Source organism: Capra hircus, chromosome 23 (genome assembly GCF_001704415.2).
Source record: "Capra hircus breed San Clemente chromosome 23, ASM170441v1, whole genome shotgun sequence".
NCBI classification, from domain to species: domain Eukaryota; kingdom Metazoa; phylum Chordata; class Mammalia; order Artiodactyla; family Bovidae; genus Capra; species Capra hircus.
The window spans coordinates 43718896-43745294 of NC_030830.1; the positions used below are offsets into that span (position 1 = coordinate 43718896).

Genomic DNA, 26399 nt, shown 5'->3' on the forward strand with positions numbered 1-26399 from the left:
CTTTGATAATCAAGTCAACACTTTTTGAAAAGCCATAGTGAGGCAGGATTTTTTACAAGAAGGTAATCAATGCTTTTATACCTATTTATCTAACTTTGTGCATCAAGACTGAAGGATAAAAACAACACACATATTTGCCATAAGAAATTTTCTTACTAATGTCCTCTTCCCAATTGTATATTTCAAGCCAAATGGCCAAGAGAGGCTTTTCTTCTTCTGCCTCCATGCTACAGCACATATAAAGTTTCCTTAAGGAAAGAGTGGTTTCATTTTCACTTATAACTCTGGTATGTCTTCCCACCTAGACCACACATGGAATCATTCACCTGGAATTTCAGACAGGAACGTATTTCTTGTTCCCTGATTCGACAGTAAGATAGCATGGTTTTTACTAAACATGACAACCACATTACGTAATCCAGTAACATTTCTAAATCACAATTTTCTCTAAATTTACATCATTTCAGATACATGGAGGACTCTTATTAGTCATCAAGGAGCTTAATGTCTATTTTTAAGCGAAAAGGCAACAATACAGTAGGATAAACTTCAGAAAGTTGCCTTTATCTATTTATTGACATAGTCTTAGCAATCAAAAAGAATCCCCCCTGTTCTTAATGCTTTTTTAGTAGATTTGTTGTGGATAACACTGTTGGTCTTCTTACAGCTCATGCGGACCCTGACTCTTTTTGCTCTCTGGTCTGTTATCTATAAAGTCTCGTGTAATTTCAAGGCAAAATGTTCCAAAATGTCTACATAGAAAAATAAATAAGATTTTTCTTTCCTTACAGAATAGAAACAGTATTCTTTTAATTTGGGCCTTCAGTGAAAACAGTGGGTTTTGGTTACTGAAGCGAATGTTTCCTTTAAGAATGTTTACTGAACTGCAAACGTTTTACTAAGAAATGTGAGCTTTATTTAGTTATCTGTTGTTATTATGAGATCAAAGTAAAATAATCTAATTCTCAAAGCATCCTCTTCAAACCTCAACATTTTTTTACCTCAGGAAATTGATGTCATAAACATATTTTCCATATCCTGCACGAAAACTTTTTTTCCCAAAGAAATTGCTCAAGGTATTCACATTATTTAATATGAATATATTTAAACGTTTCAAACACAACTAAATATAAGAATCTACTGTGAAATTTGATGAGGTTTATTTATTAATTAATTAATGAGTCTTGTGAGATTTATATTAATTTCTGGAAGGCAGTTATAACACTCTAGCTCACCACTATACCATTAATGTGAGAGTGATAATTTCTGAATGAAGGAAGGAAGAGAGATTGATAGCACACAGGAAGAAGCAATTCAGAATCAGGAAGAAAAACTGTAGAGAATATTACAATGATTCTCAACCAGGGAAGAAACCAAAATTCATAGGCCTTCTAAGAAAAGGCCTTTAAAAAAAATGACTAAATTTCATTTTTATACAAACCAAAATATGAACAAAAGGAAAAACTTGCCAATTTATTGAATGGGGTGATGATATTCTTAAACCAATCCTCTCTAAATTAGTCTAGATATTTAATAAAATAGATATTTGGGGGATGAAATTTGGGCCAAATTCAGTTAAAATTCAATTACATAAAATAAATACATAAAATAATTTAATAGGGTTGATAATAAGACTCAGGGGCTTCCCTGGTGGCTCGGAGGGTTAAGGGTCTGCCTGCAATGCAGGAGACCCGGGTTTGACCCCTGGTTCGGGAAGATCCCCTGGAGAAGGAAATGGCAACCCACTCCAGTATTCTTGCCTGGAGAGTCCTATGGACGGAGGAGCCTGGTAGGCTACAGTCCGTGGGGTCGCAAAGAGTTGGACACGACCGATCGACTTCACTTTCACGTTCATAATAAGACTCATAAAAGGGTCATGCAATACTAGATTTGAAATCTAATATAAAGTCATATTAATTAAAAGTATGGTACTTATACAAAATAAATGACCAAAGAGATAGGAAGAGGTAAGATAAATTGGATTGACTTTTACTACATTTCGGATAAAGGGCTTTGGGCAACTAATCTAGCCTTGGAAAGCCACAGTTCCCTCATGTAAAAAATTATAGGTATAAAAAATTAATTTGTAAGATTGTTACAAGGACAAAATAAAATAATGCATGTAAAACATAGTTTAAAAGTTCAAAAAATATCAGCTAATGTCACAGCATAGAAACTCTACAGATCCACTCAAGAATATAACAAGACAGTATGTGTCATAGCTGAATATTTTGTATCTCTGAGGAACTAGTAGGTTATGCACTAAAGGAACAGTACTGTGTTTATATAAAATATAGATTCTCATCTTGCCCCATGAATAAAAATACAGTACAATTGGGTGAAAGATTTGATTATAAGAAATGAAGTCAGAGAGAAGACAGTAATCAGGTTATGTAAGTACTAAAGTTTTGAAGAACTCAAGCTCCTTCTCAGCTAAATTCTGAAGCCAGAAGCCGTAAAGTGAAGACAGTATTATCACTGTTGGTCTTCATTTTCCTTTAACCAGCGTCTTGCACTGAGGGCCACCTCCTTTTTTTGATAGACTTCTTCCTTAGGAGCCTCACACTCAAGACAGTCTTGGTTTCCTCCTCTCTCATGAGTCACTATTCTGTCTCCTAAATATCCACTTTTCTCTGTCTCTTAATCATTAAATATACAGTGCTCTTTCCTTCCTCTCTATCATCTCAAGAATCCCTTGGAATTGAATTCTATATATGGGCTTCCCTTAGCTCAGCTGGTAAAGAATCCGCCTGCAATGCAGGAGACCCAGGTTCAATCCCTGGTTTGGGACTATCCCCTGGAGAAGGACATGCAACCCACTCCAGTATTCTTGCCTGGAGAATCCCGTGGACAGAGGAGCATGGCAGGCTACTGTCCATGGAGTCGCAAGAGTCGGACATGACTTAGCGACTAAACCACCAGCAAAATTCTGCTACTTTAGTGACTAAATAACAACAAATTCCGCTACTTCTAAATCCGTATCTTTAGCATAGACTTCTCTCCCCAAATCAATTCTTATATATCCAACTGCCTACAAGTAAGGGAGGGAGTTATACGAATCATAAAGTGCAGATTTATGTAGTTCAATATGCTATCAATCTTTCTTTCATTTTCCGTATATATATGCACACATGCATGGAAGAGGCAGACCTCAGAGATCCCGCAGGTTCCAGGCCACCACAAAAATGTAAACATTGCATGAAGCAAGTCACACAAATGTTTTGGTTTCCTAATACATATAAAAACAATATTTACACTATACTGTTGCTGTTACATATGCAATAGCACTATGTCTAAAAAAAAATCATATGTATATACCTTCATTAAAATATAAAACTGTTGAAAAAATGGCACCAATAGACTTGCTTGACAAAGGATTATGACAAACCTTCAATTTAATAAAATAATAATAAATGAATAATAAAGCATACTGCAATAAAATACGATATACATGCATGCATGCTAAGTCCCTTCAGTTGAGTCCAACACGTTGTGATCCTATAGACCATAGCCCGCCAGGCTCCTCTGTCCATGGGATTCTCTAGGCAAGGATACTGGAGTGGGTTGCCATGCTCTCCTCCAAGGGATCTTCCCAATACAGAGATCAAAACCACGTTCCTGCGTCTCCTGCATTGGCAGTCAGGTTCTTTGCCACTAGCACCACTTGGGAAGCCCATAAAATACACATAGACATATACACACACACACACACACATATACATATACACACACACACATATATATATATTCATACATATATAAGTGAAAATGACCTACTTTGACAGCTAATACTAATACTCCAATACTCCCTCTGAGGTAGGATTATAAGTAATTCATTTTCCTTTGTACTAATTTATATTTTCCAAATATTTGAAAATCAATACAATTTCTTAACCATTAAAAGCCAATAGGAGTGATGTCATCAAAATGATACCATAGGTCATTCCTGACTTTGTCCCCCGCTCCCAAGAACAGCTAACAACTATTCATAGACAATACAGTTATGAGAATTCTAGAACACAGGGAAAAGGCTGAGCACCTTTGCACCAGCCAAAAGAAACCTCATTAATAGGTAAGAAAAGTGGCTACACACTGACCACCTTGCCTGTCCCCCAGGTTGGAGCAGCATTATGCCAAGAGTTCCCCCTGAGCCTACGACACTTCCAGTGGGAAAGAGAGCCCAGGGAAACATCCAGTCTCCACTCAGTGCTGTGGATCACTTTGTGGGAACCCCTGCTCTGACCTTGCTCCACAGGGATTTCAGGAGAATCTTCAGAGATCCTTCACTGGGAATCTGACCATGACAGAGAAAAGAGGGTACATGTTGCTTGCAACAATAGCACTTGGGTCTTGGAAGCCCGAGTTCCTACCTGCAGAATCTAAGTAGTAGTGCCAGCCATCAATTTTGCTGAATTGTGGAACCAAGTTCCTATTGCAATCTTACCAGGGAAAAGGACAGATATAGGTCTTCCTGAGTCAGATCCTCAAGCAAGGAGTTTTGGTGGCTCTAAGGGTTCCAGTAGTCATGTATGGATGTGAGAGTTGGTCCATAAATAAGACTGAGCACAAAAGAACAGATGCTTTCGAATTGTGGTGCTGGAGAAGAGCCTTGAGAGTCCCTTAGACTGCAAGGAGATCACAGCAGTCAAACCAGTCAATATTCAGGAAATCAACCCTGAATATTCACTAGAAGGACTGATGCTGAAGCTGCAGCTCCAATTCTTTGGCCACCTGATGCAAAGAGGCAACTCACTGGAAAAGTCCCAAAGCTGGAAAAGATTGAGGGCAGGAGGAGAATTGGGATGACAGAGGATGAGATGGTTAGATGGCATTATTGACTTAACGGATGAATTTGAGCAAACTTTCGGAGATGGTTGAGGACAGAAAACCCTGGTATCCTACAGTCCACGGGGTCACAAAGAGTTGGACATGACTTAGTGGCTGAAAAACAACAACAAAAGGACCTGATTTGCCCATCCCCAGACAAGGTAGCTGAGTTACAGTCCAACAAGCTTCAGAGTGTGACCCTAGGACCCACCTGATGAGAAGGGCTAGTGAGAACACTTAGAAGTTGCTTAGCCTAGCAACACTGGAGCTGAGAAGCAGGCAGGCAACACAGATATTCCACAGAGCAGAGCTATTACTGGACAGGGAGGTTTCCCCTACAATACCCAGGCAGGGAATTAATCCATAGCCTCTTCCTTGCCACTTTTATTCAACATAGTACTGGAAGTCCTTGCCAAAGTAATCAGGCAAGAAAAAGAAAAGACATCAGAACTGGAAGGTAAGAAAAAAAACCATCTCTATTTGCCAGTGATATGATTTTACATATTGAAAATCCTGAAGACTCCACTAAAAACCTGTTAAATGTAATTGTATGTGCTCAGTCACTTCAGTCGTGTCCAACACTATGCAACCCTATGGACTTTAGCCTGCCAGGCTCCTCTGTCGTGGGATTCTCCAGGCAAGAATACTGGAGTGGTTTGCTATGCCCTTCTCCAGGAGATCTTCCCAATCCAGGGATCAAACTCACATCTCTTATGTCTCCTACATTGGCAGACGTGTTCTCTATCACTAGCGCCACCTGGGAAGCCCAGTTAAATGTAATTAATAAATTTATTACAGTTGAAGGATAAAAAATTAATGTGCAGAAAATCAGAAACATTTCTGTACACCAACAACAAATTATCTGAAAGTAAATAAAGAACATCATCCATTTTACAATAACATTCACCAAAAAATAATTAGGAATAAACTTAACAAGGAGGTGAAAGATCTTTACTCTGAAAACTACAAGACATTGATTCAAGAAATTTAAAGATTTCTTAGAGACATAAATGGAAAGGTTTCCCATGTTCATAGATTGAAGAATTAATATTGTTAAAATAACAATACTACCAAAAGCTATCTATAAATTCAATGCAATTCCTATCAAGTTTCCCATGACATTTTTTATAGAATTGGAAAAAAGTCCTAAAATTTTAATGGAAACAAAAAAGGAAAAACAATCCTTTGAAAGAAGAACAAAACAGAGGGTATCATATTTCCTGATTTTAAGTTATAGTATGAATGCCTAGTAATCGAAACAGTATGGTACTGACAAAAACAGACTAATAGATCAATGGAACAGAATCAAGATGAGGGAATTTGCTGTATGGCTCAGGAAACTCAAACAAGGGCTCTGTATCAACCTAGAGGGTTGGGTTAGGGGATGGAGATGGGAGGGAGTTTCAAAAGGGAGGGGATATATGTATATCTGCAGCTGATTCATGTTGAGGTTTGACAGGAAACAGCAAAATTCTGTAAAGCATTTATCCTTCAATAAAAAAATAAATTAATTTTCAAAAAAGTCCCCAAATAAACCAACTATATAAGTTCAACCAATATTTAACAAACAACCCAAGAAGACTCAGTGGAGAAAGGGCAATCTTTTGAATAAATGGCACTGAGACAATAGAGATTCACAGGTAATGGAATTAAGAAGGTCCCTATCTTACATCACTCACAAAAACTAACTTGAAATGGATTAAAGATTTAAATATAAGATCTGAAAATATGAAATTTCTGGAAGAAAACATAGGAAAAAATGCTTCTTGACACTGACTTTTTTGAAGATGACACCTAGATCCAAATAACAAAATTAAACATACACCCCAGTGTACACAGCAGCACTGCTTACAATAGCCAAGGCATGGAAGCCACCCAAGTGCCCACTGACAGAAGCATGGTTAAAGAAGATATGGTACATATATACAATGGAATATTACTCAGCCATAAAAAGAGTGACACAATGCCATTTGCAATACCATAGATGGACGTAGAGATTATCATGCTAAGTGAAGCAAGTCAGACAGAAAAATATTACATCATAACACTTCCATGTGGAATCTAAAAAATGATGCAAATGAACTTATTTACAAAACAGAAACAGACTCATGGACATAGAAAAAGCAAAGTAATGGTTACCAAAGGGGAAAGGACAGGGGAGGGATAAATGGGAGTTGGAGATTAGCACATACACATTACTATACATGAAACAGATGACAAGCAATTACTATATATGAAGGAAACTATTTGAAAAAGAATACATACACACACACACATATATATATATACATATATATATATATATATAGGTGTGAATACATATACATATATAACTGAAAAACTCATAGAACTCAATACCAAACATTTGAAATACTCCCATTTTAAAAATGGGCAAAGATCTGAATAGACATTTATCCAAAGATGATACGTGAATAGTAAACGGGGACAGTTACTGCAGCCACAAAAGTAAAAATGCTTCCTCCTTGTAGAAGGAAAAGGAGAAGGCAATGGCAACCCACTCCAGCATTCTTGCCTGGAGAATCCCATGGATGGAGGAGCTTGGTGGGCTACAGTCCACGGGTGGCAAAGAGTCGGACACAACTGAGCCACTTCACTTTCTTTCACTTTCCTCCTTGTAAGAAATGTTATGACAAGCAGAGACATTACTTTGCTGACAAAGATTTGTCTAGTTAAAGCCATGGTTTTTCCAGCAGTTATGTATGAATGTGAGAGTTGGACCATAAAGAAGACTGAGTGCCAAAGAAATGATGCTTTTGAACTGTGGTGTTGGGGAAGACTCTTGAGAGTCTCTTGGACATAAAGGATATCAAACCAATCAATCCTAAAGAAAATCAACCCTGAATATTCATTAGAAGGACTCATGCTGAAGCTGAAGCTCCAATACTTTGGCCACCTGATGTGAAGAGCCGACTCACTGAGAAAGATCGAGGGCAGGAGAAGAAGGGGATGACAGAGGATGAGCTGTTTGGATGGTATCACCGACTCGGTGGACATGGGTTTGAGTGAACTCCAGGCGATGGGGAAGGACAGGGAAGCCTGCTGCACTGCAGTCCATGAGGCCTAAGAGTCAGACACAAATGAATGACTGAGCAACAAAATGAAAAGGTGTTCAAAGTCAATGGTCACTAGGGAAATAAAAATCCCTTTGAGTTATCACTTTAAACATTTTAGACTGATAATCAGCAAAAAAGAAGAGACAGCAAATGCTGGTGAGGATGTGGAGAAGGGGAACCCTTCTGTACTACTGGTAGATTTATAAACTGGTACAGATTCTACACAAAAAAGTATGGGGAATCCTCAAAAAATTTAAAATAGGGCTACCACATAATCAGGGGGTTTTACATCTGAAAACATCCAAAAGAAATAAAAAAGTTAAGTTGAAAAGATATTTGCATCTCCAAGTTCACTGCAGCATTATTATCAATGGTCAAAGCATGGAAACTAAGTGTCCACTGATGGATTAAAAAATTTTAAAGTTGAGCTATATATATATATAAATACATATAATGAAATATTATGTATAAAATTATATAGTTATATATTTTATATGATATATTTCTGGATTATATACTATGTAATATATATATTATATAATATTCAATATATAGATGTATTTATACTTATATAAGTATATTATATATACTACATAATATATAAATATTGGTGCTAGTGGTTAAGAACCTGCCTACTAATTCAGGAGACAAAGAGACATGGGACAGGGTTCAATTCCTGGGTCAGGAAGATCCACTGGAGGAGTGCGTGCGTAGCAACCCACTCCAGTATCCTCGCCTGGAGAATCACATAGACAGAGGAGATTCGCAGGCTACAGTGCACAAGGTCGCAAAGAGTCAGACACGACTAAGCAACTTAGCATGCAATATATAAACATTATATAAATTATATTCTATGTATTCAATATATATAATATAATATATATTATTAATATATTATTTGTATATTATATGTTACATATACTGTATATAATATATAAAATATACAAATATAATAAATTAAGTAGGATATTAAATTAATTATATTCATGAACTATATACAAGAATTATAATTTAGTACCTAGTCTGTCAGAGAAGGCAATGGCACCCCGCTCCAGTACTCTTGCCTGGAAAATCCCATGGACGGAGGAGCCTGGTGGGCTGCAGTACATGGGGTTGCTAAGAGTCAGACACGACTGAGCGACTTCACTTTCACTTTTCACTTTCATGCATTGGAGAAGGAAATGGCAACCCAGCCCAGTGTTCTTGCCTGGAGAATCCCAGGGACGGGGCAGCCTGGTGGGCTGCTGTCTATGGGGTCACACAGAGTCGGACACGACTGAAGCGACTTAGCAGCAGCAGCAGCAGCAGCACATATTCTGCATAATGCATAACATAAATTATATATACTATAATAATACCTCTATAATATCTCTAATATATACCTGTAACAATTTTTACACAACTTATATTCTACATGCTAAATAACGGATATTACATATTATACAATGTGTATAATATATAGTATGACAATAATGTCACATACTGTTAAATAAGATACTATGTATTATACAATGTATATGATATATACTGTATTACCTATAGTTTATTTTCTATATTTTTATTTTAGTTTATTTTTTATATTTTTATTATTTTATTATTTATATATAGTATGTGATATATTTGATATATCTATATATTTGATAGTATATCACATACTATATATAAATAATAAAATATCTTCTATAATTATTTAAATACTGCATAAGTATTTATTTAAATAATTTAAAGTATTTATATATAAAATGATCTAATTATTTTATATATTAATATGTGATATAATGTAAAATGTACAGTAAAGTATATATATAATATACATATAATATTATATATATTTATATTGGAATAATAATTCACTGACAAATAAAACTATGAAACCCTGCCATTTGCAAAACATAGACAAACCTTGATGGCATTACACCAACTAAAGTAAGTCACATAGAGGGATACTGTATGTTCTCACAGTGGGATCTAAAAACCAAAGAAATCAAAACAAACAAAAACCCAACCAAACTGAGAGAAAAACAGGTCAGAGTCAGTGTGAGGAGAAGAAAACCTGGAGGAAGGTAGTAAAAACGTGGCCACTTCCAGGTGTAAGATAAATAATTACTAGGGGTGAAATGCACGATATGATGGCTATAGTCACCACTGTTGTATGATATATCTGAAAGATGCCAGAGTAAATCCTAAAAATTCTCATAACAAGCAATTTTTTTCCTTTTTTCCTTTTACTTTTTATATGAGATGATGGATGCTAACCAAGTGTATTGATATAATCATCTCACAACATATTTAAGTAAAACTGTTATGCTGGATACCTTAAACTTATACAGCAATGTATGTCAATGATATCTCAATAAAGGTGGAAAACAATTACTACAAAAATAGTTTTATTTAATTTGAAATCTTTCAAAAGAAATATATAATCATATCCTGATTATTACAGTTCTTATAATTTTTGCACATTTTTAAGTCAGGATAATTTACCAATGTAACCTAGGTGAAAATGACAAATGTAAATTATGTAACATAATCCGACCCATTTCCTAAGCCGTTTGCCATGATTCCCACATTTTTAGATAGATGTAAAAGTAATTAATAAATAGGATGGTATTTTATCCTGCATTTTTGTCTCTTATTCCTTTTTTTTGTTTTGCTTTTCTCATTCCTAATAGCAGACAGACTATCACACAGAAGGCATTTGTAGGGAGAGAGCAAATTGGCCAAGGTGGTGTGTTCAGGCTCTCCTCTCATTTTATAAATAATGGCTGTAACAGCTGAGATCATTTATAATCTAGCACTGCACACGCACGTCAGGAGGTACTGGCTTGGTCACGGGCTGTGTGCAGCACGCATGCATGTGAGCTCCACCTAGAAAGTGGTGGCGTATTACGGCTGTGTCACGGCTGTGTCCGTGGGGTCAGCCATGCGAGGAGAGAATACAGCGCGTCTGCTGCTAGGGTTCTGTGTCAGCCACGAAAGAATATTGCTATGGCTGCTGTGCCGGCCAGCAGAGAATAAACCTGTCTGCGTTCCTGTGGCTCCCCACATCTTCTTCCAGCCTCGGAGCTAGCACCTCGTCTACCCCGCGTTCAATGAACAGTGCGCACAGTGAGATACAGCAAGACAGCTGGCGGCGCGAACAGGATGACGTGATTTATTAACATGATTAATAAACATGATTTATTAACAGCAGGTAATAAATATGTTTTTGGTTAAATAAGCATTCTAAAATAATTCATAAAATAATTATGTGTTCATTTTTGATAGACGTAGTTTCCATTTTATAGTCTGCTCTACATTGAAGAGATTTATAAATATGTAGGAAAGAAAACAACTTTGTAGCTTTCAGTCTGGGATGCCACATGCTCACCTTGGTCCTCATCCTCTGTTGTCCTTCAGTCTTCAGTCTAACGTTCATAGATACTATTAACTTTAATATTCTAAAATGATTATTTAAAAAATGAACCAGTGTGAGCTCATAGGGTATACCACTCCCAGAACTAGAATATGTGTTATTCAAGCTTATAACTAGAATATATGGCAGTATACGAGAAAATTTTTCAAACAATAAAGGTAAAGCATTCTTGAATTTTGGTTATTATATGTATAAGTGGTTCTAATTGTGTGTGTGTGTGAATGCACACTTCTTTTGTTATTAGTGCTGAGCCTCTAACCATTAATTGATTACATTACGATAAACCAAAAGACAGGCATGAAAATAATACTACTTTATGTTCAATACCAAATTGATGAATTTCAAACCAATATTTTTAAGAAAAAAATCGGTGTCAAGTTACATTAATGGGCAAGAGTGTATATATTTATAAAGTTTCCTTGTAAATAGAAATTTTCATGGGAGAAAAATTAAGAAAAAAGAAACATTAAAGATATTTTTTTAAAAAAAGCTTAATGTGTTTTTTCTATGAACAACAGAGCAAAACAGCAAGATTTCCAAATTAAAGACAATTGTATGAAGAAAGATGTGACAGATACCTGGTTGAAAATCAGATATTAAAAATGAGATTAAAACAACTGGATGAGACATTTACAGAATGAACTAGAGAGATGCTCAAAAAGGCAGTGAGTTCTGAAATTTTCATCTCTTATGTCACAGCAAGAGTCATATCATAACCTGGCCCTAATCCCCACCAACAGTAATACATTTTTACAACATTTGCTTACCTGATCAGCTTGGATTAACTGCCTTGGGAGAGACAGAGACTTTTAGGCCATCTACTCTTTCTTGGTGAGTTTCAGGCTTATAACCTAAGTGCAACCGACTACATAAAGATTAAGTGCTTTCATGTTTAGCATATTAGAACCAAATTCACACATGCTATTTTTAAATATCGATTACCTGAATTCCAGTTTAAAACGCCATCTAGCTCAGAAGGAGTTTTTTCTAACTGCCCCCTTCAATATCTGCATATAGAATAAGAATATTATATATATATATATAAAATATATATATTCACACACATAGGTATATTCCATACCATCTCACCTGATGACCTATAGTCAAAATCAGAGAGGTATCTATATTAATAAAAAGATGTTGGAGAGAAACAAAATCATTCATGTTTCCTTATTTTTCATCACTGATTCAAGCAATCCAGCCACTGGCAAAAATAATAAAAATAGAAAGGAACTTTATTCTCTTTTTAGAGAATTGAAGTATAGTTGATTTATAAAGTTAGTTGACCTCTTTTATTTCTTTTTTCCACTTCTTTTTATAAAATATTTTTAACTGGATTCTAATTGCTTTACTATTTATTTTTTTATGATAACCTACACTTCATTCCACCTGAAAATATTTTTCAACATAATACTGTACTGGAGAAAGACAATTGTGTAGCAAAAAGCAAACAAATAAAAAACAAAAGAAATCATCCTCCCCCCCAAAAAATATTTCCTACTCAAAATGCTTCTGGAGGTACTGAGTTAAACTAAAACATTTTTCTCCATAGCAGGGATGGCTCAGAGATTTTATATCTGAATCGAGTATCTAAAATGGTGTCTAATAAAATGAATATTTGTTGAATAAATTAATGATGCATTTTGTAAAACCTCTGTAGGGGTATCTAGTTTGAAACTTTTTATTTTCTTTCTTGCCCACTGATTTCTACCTAGCTCTTTAATAGATGTTGAATAAATGAACAATATCTAAAGCATGTATTTACAAATGTATACATTTGTAAAGCAATGCTTTGTCCTCTAGCTCTTTGAGTAACAAAGGTTATTATTATTGTTATTAATATAGCAGCAGTAGTAATAGTTTTAATTGCAATGATTATAATAATATGGAGTATTAACCACATGCACTGTTACCAAGACAAATGTTCTAGAAACTCTGTACCTCATCTCAGTTTTGCAAAATCTGAGGATATATAAATCATTTTACACATTCTATAGGTGCAGAACTGAGAAGGGAATTTGGAATCTAAAAAATTTTCTTTGAGAATCTCAAGAATCAATTACATGAGGACATATTTGCTGTTTGGTAGCATTTAAATGTGGTTTAGTGAGAGTCAATATGAAGAAAAGAATGCTTTATTGTAAAAATTAGGTAAATGACTTGGTTTTTCTAAAAGAGAATAATAAACAGATGGAAAACATCAGGAAGAAAGGCACATTAGCTAAATGTATATTAAGCTTAAGAGAAAAAAAAAAGGCAAATTGTATTTCTTTAGGGAAAAGCTAAGTATTGCCTGTTCTAACTTTGCTACCAATTAATGTGGTTCTGTTATTTGTGGTATTAGAACTCATTCGTTTTACTCTGTTTTACCCAGTTATGAAGACTCAAATCATTTGAGTGGAGAAAAACAGAGACTGTGCAATTGTTTAGTATGAAGTAGATTAAATAATTTGTTCACTGGTGTTTTACTTAGGTCCTTGGGAATATGCAGAAGGGTGAGACTCACTTTTTACATAACAATTAAGACAAGTATATTGGACTATGTGCGTTTCTTCCATTACTGCAATGCTGTGCGTTTTGTCACCTCATTTTCTTGCTCTTTTGGGTCTGGGCGGTTATAAATATCCCCCACTCAAACCTATAGTCTCAATTATTTCTCTATATTAAAGAATATCTGATAACTATGAATTCTTGACTCCCATACAAGCATGCACAGTCTTGTAAGTCTGTTTAAATAATAAAAATACAATGAAACCTGGGAACCCAAGAAAGATCCCTCTATTACACGATTAGCGTGTGCTTTCCAGACCAAGGGGGGATGTTCCATTTATAACTCTCATTTGTTTCCGACCATCGTGGCCAAGTTTCCACTTACTGCACGTCTCCATGCCATCATCTTAACTTCCAGTTTGGAGCAGTGTAAACTGTTTCTCAAGCCTTAAATTAAAGCAAATGATATCCACTCCACATGCACCACCAATTTGACTAGAAGCCACTTCAAAGATTTCCATTTTAAAGAATGAAGTATGGCCAGTGCTTCCTGAAGCCAAAGTTTGCTTGCTTCATAATGAAGTGGAACTTTCTCTGATTTCCCTTCTATTTAAACACTGGCAGCTTTTCTTCCTAAGGCATATTTTTTTCTCCTCCACTCAAGGTAACCCTAGTTATTGTTGTTGCTGCTGCTTTTATTGGGGAAGAGACAGGATACAGGAAACGGGGAGGGGTCCAGGCTGACTCTGTCTTACTCAGTGCTGCTGGGGGACCAGTACACATGGGTCTGCAAAGACAGTCCATGTCTAGATGAACACAGACCTCCCAAAACGCTAACAGAGGGTCTCAGCTACACACAGATTCAGAGAGAAAGGAGCGTATACATTTCACACTGTCACTGGCTTATCAACCTGGATGCCAGCGTTGGAAAGGGGACAGCAGCAAAGACAAACTCTCAACTCTAGTGGTGAGCTCCCCGAGCAGGTCTCTGCTTTCTGACCGTTTCCTCAAAAGTTCATTTGAACCGGCTACTCGGGCTGCACAGTGCTTCTTATAGAAGCTGCTCTGACCCTCTCCTCTGCCTGCTTACACAGCGACTCCACGTCAAGCTCCGGGCTGTGGCCCCCGCCAGGCCCCAAGTGCACTTTCCTCACCCCTCGCTTCCCACATGTACTTAGAGCTTGTGCACGGAGTAAAGGGGCAAAACACACAAAGGCCAGTGCTTGAGGACATGCTCCCTACCAACTTGTACAAGAGCAGAGCAGAATATCCACCCCTCCCCTGACACACACACACATATCCATTCACACACAGACACACACACACACATACACACATAGACACCTACACACACAGACATAGACACATGCTTATATACAGAGACACACACAGACATCCATACACACAGATTCCAAACAGTTCAGCTTAAATTTAAGATATGTTCCTTCTGACAAGATTTATATTCTTCCTGACACCTACAGATATTACTAATCCACAGCCACTCATCTGCTCGGGTCTTAAACATTCTGCAGGCAACATGAATTTGAATCCTAAATCCACATCAGAGCCAACAAGCTAGGAAGCGTAAAGGGAGCTTGTGTATTTCTCCCTTACTCAGAGCCAAGGCCTTGAGAATGACTATGGCTTGCCGCCTTCTCCCTTTGTGAGCTGAGAGTTTTGCTGGTTCATCCTTTATGACTGAGAATGTGGTATTTGGTGGGGGTCAGGTGCTCCCCATCTTGCTTGGGCCAAGCGCTTTTTCTACGCCCGCACCCCTTATGGCTGTTATAGGATGGATGGGCAAATGCTCCAGAACTGGAGTTCTCATCTCTTTTCTAAATGGAAACTTTGCAGCTCAGTTAACACAGCAAATGTTATAGAGCTCAGCTTCCCCCTGAATAACATTATTAGCTGACTTTCAGCTCCTGGGACATCATCTCCCTCTCCAAGGCCTTTTGCCCGAGTGGTATTTCATCTGCTTGAACATTCTTTCCACACACTGATGCCCCCACCCCCCACACGCCCCTGATTGAGGTTACTTTCTTTTCATTCCTTTTTTTTTTTTTTCTGCCAAAACCCCCAGCATGTAAGATCTCAGTTCGCAGACCAGGAATTGAACCTCTATCCTTTGCAGTGGGACTATGGAGTCTTAGCCAGTAAACCACCAGGTAAGTCCCTCTTCTCATTCTTTGTATCTGATTTTGAACTCCTCAGATAGGCCTTCCTAACTGTCACAGTCATAATCGGGCAACAGCAATATTTCACACTGGAGTACTTTCAAGAGGCATAAACTTTAAATATTAGATGTTTGGGTTTCCAGAATTTCCATTACAGCCCTGGATTCCCTCAAACTAAGGTATCACTCATTATGCAATAAATATGGTACATGAATAAAATATAACTCAAAGCATTACCATACAGAGGATATATCCATATATGAAATCACACACACACACACACACACACACACACACACACACACACACACACACACACACACACACCAGACCTCTCCAGGAACTTGCTGGTGAGGAACACTTAATAAGTTACAGTTGCAGCTGAACACAGAATCCTGAAGCAGTGCCTAGTTCTCTATTGTTTTAGAAACTAGAAAAGAGAAGGAAAATTGTCAAAATTCCCACGCCCCAAAGTCCATGGGATATCATTTTTTCTTCTAATTCAATACAGTGTTCCTTGCCTGCTTCCAGAGGATAAATAAGGATTTGTGCACATATGTTACAAAGTCCAAATAAGCCCTTGTGGGGCTTGATCTTCACAGGGTTTTTTTAACTTCTGCCAAACAACTGTGCACTGCAGGACAGTGACATTAAGCTTCAGGCATTGATTTTCAGCCTCACCAAAAAGCTTTCAGGCACTCTTATCTTTAGTTGTCAAAATCTTAGGTTCAAAGAAGATCCAGTCAATCTATTTTTAGTCGTTTAAAAAATAACATTGATTTAACAATAAATATTTTAAAATGCAATTTATGTGTTCTTTTCAATTAATACATTAAAAAGAACTGAGGTACCATTAGAATTTAATAAGTAATTACTAATCCTCCAACTTTCTAAATCTCTTGATCAGAATATAGTTGATAAAAGCCAGGGGTTCTTTCAAAAGGAGGCTTGCCAACAACAGGAAAACATCTTAGACAAAATAGTCTATTTTTCAGCACCATATTTCCTCATCACAGAGCACCAATTTATCCAAAAGAGCACACGTCACATGATCACAACAGTACATGCTACTATCTCTGTGCTTTGCACGCTCCACAATGCCATCATTTTTCAGTAAGGCCGAGCACAAGTGAAAGCTGAAAGAAACAGACATAGCCCTGAGAATATTAATGCTTTTTAAAAGAACAAGTTCAGGGATCTTACCAAATCAAATGAACTGTAATAAGAGACACCGTTGCCCAAAAAAGCATGTGCAAATTGACAAATATTTCCTGAGTGTGTGCTGTGTGTGGACTACTGTTTAAATGTTACATTCTTAGCAATTTATAAATATTATCTCACTAAAGTTCTTAATACATTTGTATGCCAAATAAATATACACACCTTTACATACACACACAAATAATACAAAATACCTGAAGGGCCGTGAGGATGTTTGCTAAGGCTTGTCCGTAGGTGTCATGACAGTGAACAGCAAGAGCCCTGGGTGGGATTTCTTTCATGACGCTTTCCAACATCTTCTTCATGCTTCCTGGAGTTCCCACTCCAATTGTATCTCCCAGGGATATCTCATAACAGCCCATGCCATACAGTCTCTTAGACACCTACCAGGAAAAGCAAGCAAGTAAAACAATGGAAGTCAATGGACTCAAGTCCCGTTGTTCCTCAGCAAACATAATCTAGAGGTAAACATCACAACTAAGGTCACATGCGTATTCATAGAAAACATATATTTTAGTTTTCTAGTCTTTTTCCTTGCTCGTGAATCCCAAACATTAGATAAAACTTTGAATGACATTTCTGTTGTTGCTCAGTCCCTAAGTTGTGTCTGACTCTTTCCAACCCCAGGAACTGCAGCACACCAGGCTTCCTGTCCCTCACTGACCGTCTCCCAGAGTTTGCTCCAACTCATGTCCATTGATATTCCTGTAATTATCTGTTTCTAACATTCAAGTTTGCCTTAGAACCATATCTATCTGTGTAACTGTGTGTTCAATGATAAAATTATAAGTTACAGTTTCAATAATGGGAGGCTTATTTTCTCTGCCCTTTAATCTAACAAAAGTATCAGAAATTTACTTTGAAACTATTAATAGTATTCCTCAAGTTATTAAACTAGCGGTCAAGAGATATCAATCAAGTAACTTTGTGATTGATACAGACACTTAATATTTTTGTCTTAAAATTTCTAGCTCATAAACAGATGCTCTTGAGCCTAGTAAATTTCAAGTTCCCTTCAAGTCAAATAATAATATTACTTTCAAAGAGAAATATGAATTTGCTTTAAGGTAGCGTGGTATGTTGATAAAGACACAGCTTGTGCAACCACACAGGCCTAGATTTAAACCTCATCTATGGTCCTCATATGATGCTGGGCAGAAGATGAAGTTTTTGAAGCCCCAGTCTCTGTTCTGTAAAATATAAACAATAAAATATCTTTATACAGCACATTTTTTAAGCCTTACTACTTAACTTTTTGAAATCATAGTAATAAGGTGAAGTTAGTGTTGAAATGTTTGGTTGTAAAAATGAAATGAGAATATACAAAAATCACTCTGTGCAAAATCAGACACCTGGTCACCCCTAAACTTATGCCTTGTGTTTGTCTGCAGGGCCTGCTTTACTCCAGACACTGCCCTGCGTGGTGGTATGACGCAGACGTCCAGGCTCACGGTACTACCGAGTCTGGAGCCAAGTGAGGACAGACCCTAATCAGTTCCACTCGGAAATGTGTAAACACAGCTAAAATAATAATTTTAGAACAAAGAAACAAGATTGTAAGAGCGTGGAGCAAAGGAAATTGACCTAGATCTGTCAAACAGGAAGGGCCTCAGTGCAGCTTGAGATAAAGTCAGCATCAACTTGTTGCAGAGGTGGCAAAGGAAGGATGTGAGAAGAATATTCAGGTGGGATTTGAGGACACTAAAATATCAAATATGAAGGGCATTCCAAGTAGGAAGGAAAGTGAAGGGAATACCCTGTTGGTCCAGTGACTGGGCTCTGTGCTTCCACTGTAGGGGATATGGGTTCAGTCCTTGGTCAGGGAACCAAGGTCCCACATGCCAGGAGGCAAGGCAGAAAGCAAGCAAACAAAAAGGTCAAACGCAAAAGACAGGTGCAACAGGAAAGTAAAACCTGAAGGGCAACAGGGCTCTGTAACGCTGGGGAGGAAGGCGCAGAGCATTCAAAGAGCACACAGCCTTGTAAACCAACCGAGTTTAGGATCTGGGTTGAAGATTCTATCATATGAGCAGTAGAAAACCTTGACTGAATGTGGAGTGGTGGTGATATACTTGGATTGATATTTCAGAAAGGCAGTATCAATCAACATCCAAAACAGGTTGAAGGCACTCAGAAGGGCTACCTAGTCCAGATAGAAGGCTATTACTGGATGGAAACTTGGATTAAAAAGCATAATGCTGATCCTCCTCTTTCGTCTCCTTTATTTAAGTATATCCATTCAACTGTTAAATATCCGGGTCTTTGGAATCATATAGAAAGCATGTAGGTGACTGAATTTCTCTCTTTGATTCCATTGGGATCATGTAGATACAGTCATTAATTATACCCAAAGCCTGTCAAATGGTGGAGTTTCTTAATGGCCGTGTAAAGAAAAGTGAAGCTGCGACCCAAGTGATTGAAGGAAAATTCTAAGCGTGGAGTCAGGGGAATCCCAGGGTTACAAGAATGGCAGGCAGGAAGGAATGTCACCACCCCCAAATTATGCTGAGACGTCAAGAGAAGGATTGAATAGGATCTCACATTTCTTAAAAGAAAAAAAAAATGGAGTACAGTTGCTTTACTATATTGTGTTAGTTTCTGCTGCACAGCAAAATGAATCAGCTCTATTTATATATATATATATATACCCTCTTTGGGGGACTTCCTTCCCCTTTAGTTCATCACAGAACACTGAGATGAGCTCCCTGTACTATATATGTTGAACCAGAAAAATGACACAGATGAACCTATTTGCAAAGCAGAAATACAGACACAGACATAGAGAACAAACCCATGGACACCAAGGGGAATCTCACATTTCTTGATCCCAGTGCTAAGTTAACGATCTTACAAAGAGGGATTCCAGCAGCGTGAAGGGTCTAGACATCACTGGGGACATGATGAAGAGTTGATGCCGCACAGATAGGTGGGCACCACCGGTGCAGACAGCCCTTTGGAGTGTAGCTGTGGCGGGATGGAGAGGATTGTCGATAACTAGCCAGCCAAGGATGCTGACTAAAGGAAGGAAGTTTTCAGATGGAGCACGCTCGCGCACGCTCAAGTGTCGACAGGAAGGGCTCTGCAGTTGCCCATGCAGGGGCGTGAGTGAAGGGGAGGATTCAGCGGAGGGGACACAGTTTGTCAGAGTCATTTCGGACAGTGAGACCAGGAGCTGGCCCCACCCTGGGGTGGAACAGAAGACCCAGGCAAGGTCACTGGTCATGAATTCCTGACACTTCTGATCTGCCTGTTCCATGATTCTCTTTGGCAGCACCCCAGGCATTGTGGAGCAGGAATGAAGAGCCTGAGGCTGTGGGAGGTCTGTCCAGAGGTGGCATGAGGCAGAAGGCAGAAGAGCAAAGGACAGGCGTATAGGCAGAGTCGGATTTGGGTTTTGTGGAGTCTGAAGTCATATTATTTTGGAAATGATTTTTTAAGAAAAGAATATGTAACTGTGAATACAAATTAATAACAGACCCTTGGGAGGGTCTGATGCCAGCAAAGGACTGAAAAATTTAAGTTGTATGCAGATGCAAAATATTATATATATAGGATGAATAAACAACTAGGTCCTACTGTATAGCACAGGGAAGTATGTTCAGTATCTTATGATAAACCATAATGGAAAAGACTATGAAAAGGAATATATATGTATATGTTTAACTGAATGTTTGCTGTATAGCAGCAATTAACACAACATGGTAAATAAACTGTACATCAATATTTTTTTTAATTAAGCTTCATTATTTTATAGTATATCTGCCTCTGCCTCTGGAATAATGGCAACTTGAATCTCAGCAGAAAGAGCTATGGGATATAACAAGAATAAAAGCATGGAAGCAGCATGGACTCATACACATGTCAAAATAGGCCGGAGACAGCAGAGGGACGCCACCTGGGCAACCAAGGGAAAGTTTAAGGATGTGCGCAAAAACGGCCCTGACATTCCAAAAGAAAGTAGACAGGCCACTCACTATGTTCTACTCACATAAAAACAAAACAGATGTTTTTATTCCCTCTATCTTTGAACATCCAAATCGTAAGACTCAGATGCTAACTCTGGACAGTGATAGCCACTATCTAGGTCTTTAGCATTAAAATACAACTATTAGCTCAGTGATCAAATATGCCTCCCGGTCCACAGTTCTCTTTAGCCTTGTGGTGCAGATGTAACAAACAGCAGGAAAAAGAGCCCACTTTTAAAAATAGACATCGTTTTACCATGAACCAGAAAAACAGACGTGTATCTTACTTCTGTCACTTTCTGAAGTGTGATGCTTCCTTCATATGGACAGCCCAGGGCACAGGATACGTACCTAAGTTTAAAATACAGAGCCATTTAAATATGTGTCTGGTGGATAAGCTACTTCCTAATTTCCATTGTATAAAAATGAAAAAAATAGCCAAAGGTTCATCAGAAAAAAATTATTTTACTCTCTTCCTTCATTATTGTCTTATTCTCAGACCAAACAAAAATAATTGGAAACATTTTCAATTTACTCATAGTTTTAATTTAAAAATTTTTCTAATTACAATTTGATATATGTTATTTGATGGCAGATGGGAATAAGTATTTATCTGTTGGGGTTGCTTACACTATAGTAATAATATAAAAGCAGAAAATACCAGAGATATATATTTTTATTTTTGTTGTTTTTTTAAAAAAAATTTTTGGTTGTTCCATGTGGCATGTGGAATCTTAGTTCACTGACCAGGGATCGAACCCATGCCCTTTGCAGTAGAAGCATGGAGTCTTAATCACTGGACCACTAAGGGAGTCCTGAGCTGTACTGTTTAATTTAAATAACTACATACATTCAACTGTTAAATATCCAGGTCTTTGGACTCATATAGGCAGCAAGTAGATGAACTTGCTGAACTTTTCTCTTCATTTCTGTCTGGATGTTTTGACCTCACCAAGATACAGTCATTAATCACCCCACAACTCTTAGAACTGACCACAACCTCAAACTTCACCTTGCCTCTCTCTCATGGGTCTACCTAAATCATCCCCAAGACAATCAAAGACTGTCTAGTCTGTGTTTAAACGGCTCCGAATAAAGATATTCCATATGTTTCTTCAACCATTTAGTATAAAAAGTCAAGCCTTTCCTGCAAGAATGATACACTTCCATCTAAGAGTATGAAACTTTAGGAAAAGTCTCTTTTTAGCTATTTTCAGCTCAACACCAATCCTGTTTTATTAAAGATTTCTCAGAGACTTTACAACACTATGAATATAATGCATCATATGCCTGGTCATCAGGAATTAAGCAGTTCACACAAGGGAGAGTGGTGGTGGGGAAGAAGACTGGAGACCCGGTTCTTTGGGGCCAAATATGAAAGGCTTTAGAAGCAAGGTCTTGAATGCTATGCCATGGAGTTGAAACTTTAAGGTCACTCAAAATTATTTTGAAACACTTATATGACAAGATCCAATTTGTTTTCCAAAATGAAACCCATCATGAACTCTGGAAGTGGGTGCCACAAAAGGGTGGAGGCAAAAATATGAGCAAAGATGATCCCACGTCTCCTTGATTTACATATTATATATATATATATATATATAACTGGATCACTTTGCTGCACAGCAGAAATTAACACAACATTTTAAGTCAACTCTACTTGAAATTGTTTTTAAAAAGATGTCAACTGGAAGATATACTACAAACTTCACAACAGGTTTTGGAGTAAAAACATGAAACAGAGATTCAATAATTCAATATATATCCATTGATCCTAAAGATGCAACTGAATTTCAAAAGTATCAATGTGTGAATAAAATTTGGGTTTTTAGAATTAAAATAACTAAGCAGTTCCATAGCCAGGCAATCAATTATGAGGACAGAGGAGGAGAAAAGAGGATAAATTTAAGTAAACTTTGGAAGCTATACTGGACAGGAAATCCATCTCTCCAATCTTTCAATTACGACAATTTAAACTTAATGCCTGAGTGAATTTACAAATTTAATGAAGATATGTGGAAAAGAAAATGTTCTGATGTGAACCCAGCCCTGGAGAAGATGGCAAGGGAGGTAAAAGGACACATATTTTCAATTCAGCTACAATGGTGATAATGTGTTGAAAATAGATGTATATTTATTCTGAACTCAAAATATCTAAATATGATTAAAAATGAAAGCCAGGCTCTCTAATTACATCCCCCTAAAGGCAAAAACCATCCTTGTTTTGCCATCCCACTAAAGGCAAAACCAAAGCAAGCAAGAAACAACAAATGTAAGACAATATAAAATACACACACACCTCACCTACGTTCTCTTAACTCCAGTGGCGAAGCCTGGCCACAGCTGCCCTTTCATGCCATGCCCCCAACTCTCTCAGGGTACATTTTCACTCACTCAAGCTTCTCCACCAGCCCTGCCCTGGCCTGTGCTTGACCCGGTCCTCAGCCTCCATTGCATGTTATCTTCACACATTCTTCTCCACCTTTTTAATAACCTGTTCACACACGGGGCTACGTTCTGCAAAGTGAATGCAATGGCTCTCAACTATGTTCATTAACTGTACTTTAACTCTCTAAAGTAGAGGTTGGCAAGGGAAGGTCCAGAGGCCAAATCTTGCTCATCACTCTCATGCAAATAGAAATTTTATTGGAACAAAGCTATACCCATCTGCTCACCTACATTCCGTGGCTATTTTGCATTATAATAACATAATAGTAGCTGCATCAAAGATCATCTGACTCACAAAATCTAAAATATTACTGCTGCTGCTACTGCTGCTAAGTCACTTCAGTCGTGTCCGACACTGTGCAACCCCATAGATGGCGGCCCACCAGGCTCCCCGTGCCTGAGATTCTCCAGGCAAGAACACTGGAGGAGGTTGCCGTTTCCTTCTCCAATGCATGAAAGTGAAAAGTAAAGTAAAGTTGCTCAGTCATGTCCGACTCTTAGCTACCCCATGGAGTGCAGCCCACCAGGCTCCTCCATCCATGGGATTTTCCAGGCAAGGGTACTGGAATGGGTTGCCATTACTACCTGGCTCTTAATAGAATAAGCTTGCCAACCGCTGGTAAAAAGTGAGGCATTTTCATGAATGTGAAGAGGCTTCTGTCATGGAGAGAGGCTGCCATATCTGCTTTGGTGGCAGACGTTAGTTTCTAGACTTCTGCTCTTTCCAGGAAGTCAACTACATTGCTTCTCAATCTTGCCTATACAGAATCATCTTAGAGAGCTTAAAAGCAAAACTCACTAACGGGTAGGACAAGCCAAACCACTTAAATCAGAAGCTCAGGGGATAGAACTGAACTATCAATATATTAAAATAAAGAATTACTGCACTGCCAAAATTGAAAACCACTCAAGGAGACCTTCTAGACGGCAGAGGAATAGGATGGGGAGACCACCTTCTCCCTCACAAATGTATCAAGAAATCTCCTCAGCATGTGGAATAATTCCCAAAGAACATCTTCCGAATGCTGGCAGAGGACGCCAGACTTCCAGAAAGACAAACCAATCTGCTCAGAAATGAGGTAGAGAAAAAGATAAAGACGAGAAGGGAGACAGAGGATTAGGGGTTGGGGGCCTGCACCCCTGGGAGGGAGGTGTGAAGGAGGAAAAGTTTCCACACACCAGGAAATCCCCTCACACACAGGGGCAGTGGGGAGTTTTGGAAACTCAGAGGGGAGCGCAGCGAGAAAGGTGCTCCGAAGGCAAAATGGAGAATTCACCACAGAGATTGCACCAAACAGGACTTCTCCGCTGAGAAGCAGCTCACAGGCTCGCATTCGCCCACAGCGAGGGGGAGCTGGGTGAAGAGGCTCAGGTCTGCAGGGCCAGTCCTCAGCAGAAGACCGGGGTTGACTGTGAAGATACTCTGAGGGGACTAACATGTCACCACAGAGGCAGATCGGGGAAAACTCTGGAACCGTCAGAGAAGCAAAAGGTCATCCCCACGGAAGGCTGTGACACCGCGTTCTAACGCTGCGCTCTCATAGGACAAAGGACCCCGCCCTGGTGAATGCCGAAGCAGGGAAAGTGGCTGGAGTCTATAGCCCCAGAGGCAGAGAAGATGGCTCGAGAGCCAGAGGCAGAAGGCAGGGGGCTGCTATAGTCTTGAACTCAAAGACCACAAGCTGAGTGGCTGTGGGTCTCTACCCACGTCTTCCTGGGAGACTGAGCAGCTCAGCTAAGCCAAGGTTGTCACAACCAGGGACCAACCCCCCTGGGGAAGTGCACAACCCGCCTAGAACTGTGGCAACCTCCCACAGGCCAACGCCACGGAAGCACTCCCCGCACACCCCAGTGGCGTTTGTGGTAACCCGAGGTCTTCTCAGCACAACTGAGCCCTAACAAGCAGCTCTGTTCACCTCCTTGTATCTGGGTGGAGAACAGACCCTGGAGAGAGACTTACAAACAGGGGGGGCCCCAAGCCAAAGTGGAACACCAGGTGCTGCATGAGCAAATGAAAGAGGGGGACACCACCCTGGACATGGCAGGTCCAACAGTTTTCGCTCCTGCAATTAGCCTGGGTCTGTGCACTTTAGGAGCAACTGTAGAGTCTGACAGCAAGTGCAAGCTGGAGCAAGAGAAGATCTGAGTCCGAGCTGACTCTGAACTGCCCCCAACAGGTCCAGAGGCCTTCCTATACGTGCTGGAGGACGTGCTGAGTGGACAGCTCAACTGGAGCAGGTCAAAAGGGGAAACACTTGGACATTCCTCTCCCTTCCACTCTCTTTATATCCCTCACCTCTTTTCTCCTTTTATTTTTCTCATATTGTCTTTTTTTTTTTAAACTTTACAATATTGTATTGGTTCTGCCATACATCAACATGAATCCGCCACAGGCATACGTGTGTTCCCCATCCTGAATCCCCCTCCCACCTCCCTTCCCATACCATCCCTCCGGGTCATCCCAGTGCACCAGCCCAAAGCATCCTGTATCGAACCTGGACTGGCGATTCGTTTCATATATGATACTATACATGTTTCAATGCCATTCCCCCAAATCATTCCACCCTTTCCCTCTCCCACAGAATCCAAAAGACTGTTCTATACATCTGTGTCTCCTTTGCTGTCTCGCATACAGGGTTATCATTACCATCTTTCTGAATTCCATATATATGCATTAGTATACTGTACTGGTGTTTTTCTTTCTGGCTTACTTCACTCTGTATAATCGGCTCCAGTTTCATCCACCTCATTAGAATTGATTCTAATGTATTCTTTTTAATGG

At 38.7% G+C, this 26399-nt stretch overlaps 1 protein-coding gene across 2 annotated transcripts in view; it reads right to left on the reverse strand.

Moving 5' to 3' along the window:
• HMGCLL1 (3-hydroxymethyl-3-methylglutaryl-CoA lyase like 1) overlaps positions 1-26399 on the reverse strand; it is a 188938-nt gene that overhangs the window by 48845 nt on the left and 113694 nt on the right. For both annotated transcript variants that reach the window (XM_018039307.1, XM_018039306.1), the window contains 2 exons: positions 21457-21520; positions 17399-17587 (listed from right to left, as the gene is read on the reverse strand). In XM_018039307.1, the coding sequence (XP_017894796.1) occupies positions 17399-17587; positions 21457-21520 (253 nt within the window). The remainder of the gene's footprint in view (positions 1-17398; positions 17588-21456; positions 21521-26399) is intronic.